The sequence below is a fragment of the Harpia harpyja genome, chromosome 18 (assembly GCF_026419915.1).
Source record: "Harpia harpyja isolate bHarHar1 chromosome 18, bHarHar1 primary haplotype, whole genome shotgun sequence".
NCBI classification, from domain to species: Eukaryota; Metazoa; Chordata; class Aves; order Accipitriformes; family Accipitridae; genus Harpia; species Harpia harpyja.
The window spans coordinates 16,168,843-16,180,054 of NC_068957.1; the positions used below are offsets into that span (position 1 = coordinate 16,168,843).

Genomic DNA, 11,212 nt, shown 5'->3' on the forward strand with positions numbered 1-11,212 from the left:
CCTTGGTATAAAAGACATGTGTAAAATCCTTCCCCAAATACATGCCCCAGGAAGCACTAACTCCTCACCATTTAACATCAAACAGGTTGTCTTGTGGTGAAAACTCCCAGCTTTTGCAACTTTCCAGCCAGATGAACGGTAAAAAGGCTGAAGACTCTGCGCCCGTGCTGAGCTGTGTGCTGGGCTCTGATGCAGTGACCCATGAGCTGGATTAAACAGGCTGGCTGCACAAGCTGGACAAACATGTCCTGCAAGCTCAGGGGGCATTAGCTCAGCTGCAGCACTACATGGCACAATGTTGGCTTGTGTACGGACAGCTTGGGCATCCGTACCAGGTGTACCTTCTATTTCACAGCCATTCGTTACAGGCAATGCTCAGAAACAGTGGGAGGAAGAAAGATGTAGCGGGGGAAATAGAAGAGGGAGGGGGTTTGTTCATTGGCTAAATAGAGCTTTGAAGAGACAACTTGGGATCAGATAAGGAATCGGATGCATTGAGCACTGGCGGGGGGAAGAATGGGAGCAAGATTTGGCAAAGGGCAGCCTGAGGTATGACCCCCATGGCACCAGGCACATCAGGCCCATGTCTTGTCTGCAAAGAGGTATGAACCCAGCACAAAGTTTCAAACAGTTTTGGGGGTAGAACAGAATAGACACAGTCAGTATCTGTGAGGATCAGAAGTGTTTCTTATCTTTTCAAAATAAACATTCTTATGCATTTGACTTTTTCCCCCACTTACAAAGCACGCTGGATATTTGGTGAAGGATGGAGCAAGATCTTTCACCGGTCCTTTGTGTGCAAAGCAACTAGCAGCAAGAATTCCTGGCTGAGGGTGTCCTAACACACTGTTAGTAAAAAAATTGAATGAATATGGGTCAGAGTGAGTGCCAACATCTCAGGTAACTCACCTGAGAGCCAGCAGGCCTTCAGACCCGAGGCAGGGTATGTACAGGGGGGATTGGTGGCAAAGTGTGCATTTCTTCTCCTTTGCAGTTGGACAGGTGACCTCTGCACTTGCACATCCCACGTGTTCCTACTGACCTGCTTGGTAGAGGTTTGGTTTGAAGAAAGGACAGAGTTCTTGCAGCATGTCTCTAGAAGGTGCATCATCCATTTAATCCCTCTTGAACAAAACAACAAGTCTCCTAGTAGTGGTTGTAGAATGCGGGAACTGAGTGCAAATCTTCATCTTAAAGCTTTTAGGTTAAGCCTTGACTTTTTCAGCCCCCAAGCTATTATGGATGTTACTGTTTCCTTTACAAATTTTGTTTATTTTTTTGTTGAGTAATGCAAGTTTCAGTGGTTCCAGGGTGCCTCCTCTGCCTTTTCCATGACAACCTCAAAGGAGGGTGAAGAGGAATGAGAGGGAAAAGGAATAGGAAGGGATGCCCCAAACTCAAACTAAATATTTATGGAATGGGTGAGTGTGTGCATTGGGGAGGGTTATATATATATATCTTGAAATAACAAGGATATGCTAACATGTATGTTGTCTAACTCTGGCTGTGACATGCAGCGCTTGAGCCTTTGGGACAGATGAGGTCTCCCATCCTGTGCAGTGATTTGGTATTACCCTCCCTCAAGATACTGTGATGTTTGGGTCTGTTTCTGTTTTATCTGCTCCCAGCATGTCATTTCATTGAGCTATTTCAGCTTGCTTTCCCTTCCAGTGTTTGCCCCAAGCACAGGCACTGTGCGTGCTTGCAGCCTGACAGTCCTGACCACTGACTGCTTTGTCATTGTGTCCATGAAGCAGTAAATCAGGTGCACTGTGATAAATAGAAATGCTGCTTGGGATTCCCCTTCTTTAAATAACCCAGTGTCCTTTTGCACAGAAATGCCAAGAACTGGACTCTTAATATGAGGCAGATAAAGCCAAAAGCTGCCAAGGTCTCCTCTCCCTGCCTTGAGAAGTAGTGCTCTCCTCCAGGGGATGGATATGAGTTTGCTGATGAGCTTTTCTAGCACTCTCTGCAGCTCTTTCTGGATCAAAGACACAGCTGGGCAGAAAGGTGAGTTTGTTCTCCACAGCCTGCTTAGCCCTTGGTTCCTCTGAAAATGCTGGTAAAAGGCTATTTTCCCTGTTGCATCATTCTTCTGGGTCACCTTGCTGTAAGCAGAGCTGGTTATAGAGCCTGTGGTGCCTGTTGCATCTGGTGTGCTATACAGTCCCAGGGCAGGGGCAGGCACTGGGGTTCCCCCAAGCCACCAAGGTTGGATACCCCTCACTGCAAGGCTGCGCCAGTGTTCAAAGAATGGGATGAGCTTGGGTCCAGCCCCGGGTGGTGATGGACAGCCAGCCAGCAGCACCTGGCTGGGGCAAAGGGGCATGTCACTAGCAGGGAATTCTGTGGTTGCTTTCCATCTGGCACATGCAGCTTTGCCTGGTGAGCACAGCACACATGTCCCCAGTAGATGGGCTGCTGCTGCAGAGGAGATCACACTCAGGGTATCAGGGCAAAACATTTAAGGCTTACGGATACTTACTTTGCCCCAGTACTCATCCTTCAGGAGCTCCCTTGGAGCTTCTTCCAGGGGGAGGAGGCTGGGGCCAGACGGACCGTGTGACGCAAGGAAGAAGCAGATGTAAAAACTCAGTTTTGCGTGAATGGGAAGTCAGTGTGAGCACGCAGCCTTGCCGATCTGCTCGCTTTCATTGTGTGCTACCCCAGTGCAGCCTCAGAGCCGAGCCTGCTCTCTGCCACGTGGATTTGTCCTGCTGCCCTCCTCGGTTTGAGCAGTGTGCATGTCTTTGCAAGGACTCGGGCAGTGACTTTCCCATCCTACTAAATGGGAGAAAGGATCAGCCCCCTTACACAGGCAATGCTGGTGTGAATGCTGTGATGTTCCTCTGCTTTCTGTCTCTGCGTGTCCACATTACAGTCAGCTCTGCCAGAACTAACAGCCTATTCTGCTCTCCAATGTTAGCAAGTGCTGGGACTCCATAGAGTGCATGGGAATCCCCCTGCCCTCAGAGATGCCTGAATCCTTGCATGGAGGCTCACATGTGTTGCATGTACACCTTGGGGGCAGAAGAGGCTTGCGTGTGGGTGTATCATCCTGGTTCAAGAGCTGCAGTAGAAAACTGCAGAGATATTTGTGTGAATTTCCTCTTTCTTTCTTGCCTTTTTTTTTTTTTTTGGATGTCTTGTTCTTCTCCCCTGATTTACTGCGTGTGCTCACGTGGCTTTGGAAAGTTGGAAAGGGGAGTTCTCAAACTGTTTTCCTTCCAAAAGGAAAAGAAGCTGGCAGGCGTCCATATTTCAGTCCTTGAGTTATGTAGGTTAAAGTCTCCCAGTGGGAAAATGGAAGATATGAGAGATCAGATTGCCAGTGATGATACTCGCTAAAAGGAAAACAGAAAAAAGGAGCACGTAATTCTAGAGCTACATCCAGACGAATGAGAGGTTTGAGAGGTATGTTTTCTATCTGCTGTTAGAACATAATTTCCATTGATTTGATTCAATTTGTGATAAAATGCCTCATTGTGTCTTAAGTAATAGTGTAAGTAATAGGAATGACTAGTTTAGAAGCAGATTCTAAGCCACCAGTTGTTCATGTGCGGGGGGGGAGTGTGTTTGTTAATGAAACCTTGTTGTCAGTAATGTAGCTAAAATTAATTATGGTGTGGTCCCTCTGTTAGGAGTGTGAGATACATAATGCTTTGTGACTAGTTTTGAGATTTCATCTTCTGTAGGTTGAAGTGAGGGGTTCAGGACATGATTATTAAGGGCGAAATGGGGCTGCAGACCCTCTCCTGAATCTTTGTCATCCTCAAACAAAAAGCTTTCCTCTGGTTTAAGACATATTTGCTTATAGAACGTGGGCTTGTGATCCAGTATTTGGAAATTTAAATACCGGCACTCTGCAGAAATGTGCATTAATATTCTCCAATTGAATTTTCATTGTTGAGACAATATAATTAAAATAAAATTTTTTGTCAGTATGTTTGAAGTAGCATATTGCATATTTTGCATTGAGCAGATGATAAGCTACAGTACACTAAACTGTTAATACAGAAAAATACATTTGAAATGACTAGTTGCCTTCTGTTAAATGAGAGATCATTGCCCAACTCCATTGTCTTGTCTTGGTCAAAATTTCTGTTGTTTTTAGGGCCCCTTGAGAATTCTTAAATGCCTGACTGGTTCCAGAAGGACTTAATTAAAAAGGAATTGTCTCTTTCTATCATGTAAAATAAAATATTTGGGTATGATATCTTCTTTATTGACTATAAAGTCTTAAAGTTTGAAAAATGCCCTGCTTAGAGTGCAGACACAAGCTGTTGAACTGGAACAAAGACAGACCTGTCAATTAACTTTCTGATTTTAGGTGTTTTGTAGCTACATTTTCCCCTACGGAAACTCAGTCCTGATCTTTCTAAATGAATGTCAAATACTACAGTTAAATCCAATGCCTGCAAGGGCTGAGTACTTGGCTGTCTATTGCTTGTATCTACATTGAAAATATTTCTTTTACTCTTCTGATTGAAAGTCGTTGTGAGGGCAGGAGATGCAGATTTGTTTTGAGAAGGACTCTGACAGTAAATGGTATTTTGTAAAGACCTTTCAGTGTCTTTGTTTCCAGCCCTGTGAATTTTAAAAACATCAAAGCTTGCTTTCCTAATAGCCTTGTTTAAAAGGCTGCTTTCATGCCTGTGAAGTCCCAGGAGACCCTCAGGTGTGAAGTACCTGATCCCCACTGGCGAGTGCTGCCTTTCTACATTATTTTAACTGTGCAGAGGGCTGGACATAGTATGAGAAAGCTGAGAAAAGGATCATGAGGAGCTTCGATGATGTCTTTTGTCACAAAAGTTCCCGAAGTATCTCCAGCTCCTTAGTCAATAATTTTTCTGCTCTACTGGCCACAGAAAGCACCATATGTAATCACAGATAAAACCCAGCTGCTCGCTTCTCTGCCAGGCTAATTAAAAAATGCTGTGAAGCCCTTTTTAAAAAGGGTTAGTTGTGTCCTGTCAGTGGGATGGAGGAAAGGAGTCCAGCAGGGTTGCCTGGTATTTCAGCACTCAGCTTACTGACATAAGTTGAAATGGTTTTTATTTTATTGTGACTGTGTGATTCCAGAGCTAAGACGGCTGCAGAGTGCATGTCTAACACACGGTTTCTGATCTGCAGGTGAGCAATGTGATAGAAAAGTGCTGCTAGCACATGAATTTCCTGCAGAACCTCCCTTTTTACTGGCACCAACATGCAGAGCAACTACTCCCTGGTCGTCACCACCAGAGAAACTCTCCAAGTCCTCCATACGTCACTGACGAACTCATCGGCTGCATCGCGCTCGCCCCCTCCCTGCCCACTTATCTCTTCAGATTATCAGTTTTCACTAATTCCAGCACTCTTCTCTGTGGTTTTTGTTCTGGGGCTGATTGGCAACAGCGTGGTGGTTGTGGTGCTTTGTCGTCACAGTGGGCCCAAAATAGTTGCTAATATCTACATTTTCAACCTGGCCATGGCAGATTTGCTGTGCCTCGCCACGCTTCCCTTCTGGGCTACCTACTACGCGCAGGGGTACAACTGGCTCTTTGGGTCTCTCATGTGCAAAATCTCCAGTTCCGTCCTGTGCTTGAACATGTTTGCAAGTATATTTTTCATTACGTGCATGAGTGTGGACCGATACCACGCTATTGTCCATCCTATTCGCTCTCAAAGAAGAACTCCAGAACAAGCTTATTTTATAGCACTGGTTGTGTGGGGCCTTGCCTGTTCATCTTCCCTCCCAACGTTTTACTTCCGTGACACTCAATACATTGAAAGCTTGGGGGTCAATGCTTGCATTATGGCCTTTCCTCATGAGAATTATGCGAAATGGTCTGTGGCAACAGCCTTCCTGAAAAATGCACTTGGTTTCTTCATCCCCTTGACAGTGATCACCACGTGCTACATCTGGATCAGAATGCACTTGCTCAAAGCACAGGAGTTTGGGAAAACCAAGCAGAAGAGGGACAAAGTCCTAAAGCTGGTGGCTGCTGTTGTTGTGGCCTTCTTAATTTCCTGGCTTCCATTCCACATTTTAACATTTTTGGATGCTTTGGCTCATATGAACATCATTAACAACTGTGACGTGACAGGGATCATCGACACAGCACTGCCATTCGGCATCTGCATGGCATTTGCCAACAGCTGCATCAACCCTTTGCTGTACTGCTTTATTGGGAACCAGTTCCAGGAGAAGCTCCATCGCTTGTTTAAGCGACAAGTTTATCAGTTCAACAGCCATCAAGAAAGCTCTTCTTTGAGGAAAGGGAGCTACTTCAGAGATGCTGAGACCCCCGTGGGCAGGGAAGGGGGGCCCGAGTCCTTGCTGTAGGCACTAGGGCATGATGTGGGGCCATGTCAGTGCAGCTGGCTGTCCCTGCAGTGGTGACACTCCTCTCTCCTGTTCCCTTTGTTTTGTGCCCATTCATTCACCAGCTGTTTGAAGGAGAATCTGGTTTTCTCATACATGGGGATTTATTTTTCCTTCCTTTCTGCAATGAGCACTCAAGTTTTACATAGAGAGAAGATTCGGGCAAATAAATATATTGATGGCATTTTAAATATCAGCTTCTGTGTGGCTGAGATCAGGCAAGTGTTTAGTGTAACACAAAAAGCCAAAATATACCAAAGGACCATTGCAAGATAGCTACAATTGCTTAGGTGCTGAGTATTATTCCCTAAGCTGATTTTCTAAAAGAGATTCTCACTAAAGAGTGTGTAAATAAAGCAGTGCAGATACTTCTGTACCTATCTGTAAGAAAATATTTTGACCTTGATTTTTATAGATATATATATATTATTTTTTAAAAATGTATGGCTAGAGATGTCACATGTAAAATGCATCAAATATACCTCCTGCCTGCTTAGGCCTGGGATCCTCAGAACAGGTGGAGACATAGTTCTGCAAACTGCTGGAGGCAGGAGAGTAGCCTTGCAGGAAAGTACAACCACATGCATGTTTTTATACCTTTCCCATAGCAGGTAACAGGTTCGCAGGCCAGATGGTCCTTTGCTTTGTTTCAGTGTGGTCACTTTTGACAGTAATGCCCCAGGAACATGCTATGTCCCACTGCTGCTTGGGCATGCTGAGTCCCACGAACTGTCCAGCAGCCTTCAGGGAAAGGATTTGTTGATTGTCTAGAGTTTTTGCATTTTAAATGTCAATTGCTACTGGAATTTTGAGGTACTGTGTACAGAAAGCCTAAGTGACTCTGTGTTAACACCCAGAAGCAAAACCATAGTGTGACTCACCCACATCTCAGTATGGGATTTTACTAATTTGTAAATAAAAGAAAGAGGGGGGAAAAAAAACCCTATTTGGCAAATACTGATTCTATTTTGAGGTCACTCCTTTTGATGATTATTTGAAATTTTCTTTTGCTGGAGAGATACTGGTCCTTGTGGATCCTTCCAAAAGGATCATGTTTGATAGGGTTAGTCTAAAAGGGATCTGTTTGCACCCTGCTCGATTGCCAGCAGGTTGTCCCCAGGCTGGGTGACCCAGGGTGACCGAAAGATCATTAGCAGTTTTGGGTCAGAAATTATACCTGCAGGTTGGGTAACCAGGAGTCTGGCCTCCCTGGAAGTCCCAACACTGGCTGGTGCCTGGAGGCTGTGGGAACCCAGTGCAGGAGCTGTCCTTCACTGTTAGGGTGGGGTAAGTTTCTTCACTGGTGCCCATGAAAATGGGATTATGCAAGGAATCTGCCAGTCTCAGAGTGATGCAAGATGAAAAGTTTGTGCAGAACTTGGCAAAATGGCAGCTTGACCACAAATAACCCCTTCTCCCTGTCCCTGTCTGGTGTTCTGTAGTGGGGTACATAGCTGGAGAGATGCTTGTCCCAGAAAGTGGAAGAGCTGCTAATGCTTCTCCCCTGGAATGTTTTTGTTGAAAATGTTCCGAGGAGCTAATAGTGTCTGGGGCGTCGGATATTTCTGGAAGGACAAACTGTTAATTGCTTAGCAATGAGCACAACAGCGCAGTCATGCTACAGCAAAACAAATCATCATACTACGAAAATTACCAGGTGTTCAAAGTGGCAGGCTCAGAGGAGTAATAAGAGGTTGTGGAGGCTTTTTACCTTTGCTGCAATACGGGTCAGTAATAAACACAATTGTGCCATTAATTGGCATCTTTGTAGTCTCAAAACAAAAGCTAAACTATGCCATCTGACCCCAGATGTGTGTACCTGTGTTTAAGCTGTACCCATCCTGAGCATAAATACAGACTGCATGTTTTCTACACATCAGTTTGGTCCTGCTCAAAAAGAACAGTTTTTAACAAGTATCATGCCTTCTGCCTGGTGTGCAGCCCTGTGCAGATAGGGAAATACTACAGGAATCTGAAATCCAACTCCAGTTGCATTTACACCTGTGAGAGGCTAGAGAAAATGAGGACAAAGCTTTCCCGAGCAGAGGGCAGTGATGGAGTATCTCCCACTGCTGCAGCTGGAGGGCAGGGATTAATGACTGCTTGCTGGGGCTGGGGCAGCTGCACTCAGTGGTACTCTCCTAGAAACAAGGAAACAAAAAAAGAGTATTAAATGGGAGGCAAAACTGAGAGGGGAGGAAAATTCCCTCTTTCAAAATGCAGTTTCAAAAGAAGTCTACCCTGAAGGTCATATTCTGCAAGAGTGACAAACCAAGTGACCCCATGAGCTTGGCAGTGTGACATTTCTGTTTGCCAGATCTGCCTTGTACCTCTAATAGGTCATGAATTTAAGTAGTGTGGTTAAACAAACATCCAAAAAACTCTGTCTGGAGGGGAACCTGAGATGGAAGTGGGGGAGGTGCTGTATCAAGGGTTTTGCTTTATTTTTAGAGAAAATTGAATAATGTTGAGCTCTTTGAATTTCTTCCATCATGCCCAAGTTTATAATGGGACTTTTCAGGGATTTTTAACAGAAAATGTGGGTTTTTTTCACAGTTTCAGTGTGATGTGTTTATTTTTTCAGGATTTTCTGCAAAAGAATGTGGACAAAAATTTAAGCAGATATTTTTCCTTGCAAATTTAGAAGCTATTTTTTTCCTTTCAAGAGAACATTTTGCCGATATTTTCAAATTATTCTAATAGTTGTGCGGTGCTACAGCCTCTTTCCGTCAGACCCCAATTCCCCCTCCCACCCTGATCCTTTGCAAGCCCTGTGTTCCCTTAGGTGCTCCTAGAAAACAGCAGACAGCCTGTCCAAGGCAGGAGCCCTGCAGCCCTTTGGCAGAGTGCCCAAGCCCGGGAGCCCCGCTCAGGCCAGCCTTGCCATCCCAAAGTCCCCTGCGCCTGCCCTGAGATTGTGCCCTTGAGTGATTCACGCAATTTCGGCAGGGACATTGGGAGTGTGTGCAGTTGCTCAGCGTCTTGCTCACTCTGCAAGTATGGCGAGATGAATTTATGAGCAACAGCTGGTTTTTGGCTGGGGCTGCACCCGCTCTGCCCTGCCCATGGTGCAGTCAATGTCAGTGGAGAGGAAAGCCCGCTGTGGAAGGGGTGCGTTGTGATCTACCAGACAGAAATGCTGATGGGTTTGGAGTCAAAGCTGAGAGTAGTAAAGGGTTTCTTTGGAGAGGGGAATGTCCTGGAGCACTTCTGGGTCTGTCAGTGGGTCTTTCCCCAAAGAGGAATGGAAGGGATGGTTTCCTACAAGGGTCGGTTGGTCTCTGACATATTTGCACACCAAATCCTGTTTGTGGCTTCCTTTTCTAGCTGTAGTTGAGTACTCTCAGCTTAAATGAACTGCAGAAAGAGTCTCAGTCCAAACTGAGCATCCTGTCTGTGTCCCTGAGCTGACTTGACTATGCAACTTCAATATATGAAGCAGAGAAAGTCACCAGCATTTATTAGCAGGAGCTAGTGCTGAGTGGTGAGCTAAATGCTTTGTTTATGTAAGATATACAATAAGAAATGTTTGGTACAGCATGTTCTCCCTGAGAAGTCAACATAGCCTGAGCCTGGGCTGGCACCCACTCAGCACAATTGTCCCATTCCTCAGGCCAGATTTTGGGCAGGAATATCATCTTGCCACCCTGCAGCCGACTGCCACAACTTGGCTGCCCTTCACAACGCATCTCCTTGTCCTGGCTGAAGGGCGAGGAGGTGCCATGGAGCAAGTGAACTGCTCATGTTTCCCCATGAAAATGAAGACTTTTGGATACTGTATTTGAATGGTCCTGGCAGGAATGCAGGAAACCTGAAGCGTGGGGATTGAGGTGGTCTGGCAGCCTTTACTCCATGCTGGCAGACTTGTTTCTCCTCTCAAATCTCCTTGCCTTAGAGGAAAATGACTGATGTTGGGGGCTGCTCCATCCAGCAAGGTCCTGGGATGTGCCTTCCTCACGTCTGCCTGCTGTGGGATCCAGCTGGGTTCAACAGAGGGGCCTGTTGCTCTGGCTCATGGGCTCTGCTGGGAAGGGTTTGTGAGTCTCCTATGGCTTCATCTTAACAGATACCTGTCTACAGAAGGAGTCCAGGGCTACTGGCTTCAACATCACATATCATCTGGTCTGGGTACAGTGGTCAGCTGATCGCCTTGCTGTTTGGCAGAGCATCCAGTGAGGTACCTGGCTGAGAGCCAATGCTCCCCCCTGTTTGCTAGGTTTCATTAGAATCAAAAGAGCAAAGAAAAAAAAAAAACAACAAACCCCCAGAGTAAAAATTGAGATTTGTTTATGGAAAACAGCAGGGTGTGTGTTTAAAGGGAAGTAATGCCTAACCCTGTGGGATACCCAGCTGCCAGCAGCAAGCCTGCCTGCATTCACTTCACCTAATGAGGTGTTTGCAGACCTTCTCCCACACCGGCATTTCCACATCTGTAATCACCACTTTGCAGTATTGCGGTGCCCTCAGCTTCCCCACCACTGGGAAGTAGGGCTGTAGTGTGCTGGGCCCGTGTTTCAATGGGGGCACGCGTACTGCCATGGACAGTAAGGATGGGAACAAGGGGGGCTAACACTGCTTCTGCACGGGAAGCCCAGAGGCCTCCCAACAGCACTCCTGTCCTTGATAACCCATAAGATGTCCACCCGTCCATCCATCCATCCATCCATGCCTGCCTCCCTCCCCCCCTCCCTCCCTCTCTGTTCCCAAGCTGTAATTCTGTGCGCTTCAAATGTCAGCCCTTACATCTCTCAAAGACCATAGATGGTGTTGTAACTCCTTCAGTTTCCAAAACCAGCTTTTTCAGCTTTGCTGTTTGTCTGCCACTGGGAGTGATGTGGGGCAAGA

The 11,212-nt window shown here is 46.0% G+C and overlaps 1 protein-coding gene across 2 annotated transcripts; it reads left to right on the top strand.

Annotated features, from left to right (window-relative positions):
* Window positions 1–959: 959 nt before the first annotated feature.
* On the top strand, window positions 960–7,294 carry AGTR2 (angiotensin II receptor type 2). 2 transcript variants are annotated; one of them, XM_052813994.1, is made up of 3 exons: window positions 960–2,013; window positions 3,199–3,417; window positions 5,137–7,294. In XM_052813994.1, exon 3 carries the CDS (start codon window positions 5,210–5,212, stop codon window positions 6,326–6,328), a length of 1,119 nt encoding a protein of 372 aa, XP_052669954.1. In that variant the 5' UTR covers window positions 960–2,013; window positions 3,199–3,417; window positions 5,137–5,209; the 3' UTR covers window positions 6,329–7,294. The 2 variants fall into 2 exon arrangements, with proteins under 2 accessions (XP_052669954.1, XP_052669953.1); XM_052813993.1 differs by having other exon boundaries at window positions 960–1,421; window positions 1,837–3,417.
* Window positions 7,295–11,212: the final 3,918 nt, after the last annotated feature.

Bases quoted from the DNA above. Each gene is read 5' to 3' on its own strand.
- AGTR2 (XM_052813994.1), top strand. From the start codon at position 5,210: ATGCAGAGCAACTACTCCCTGGTCGTCACCACCAGAGAAACTCTCCAA.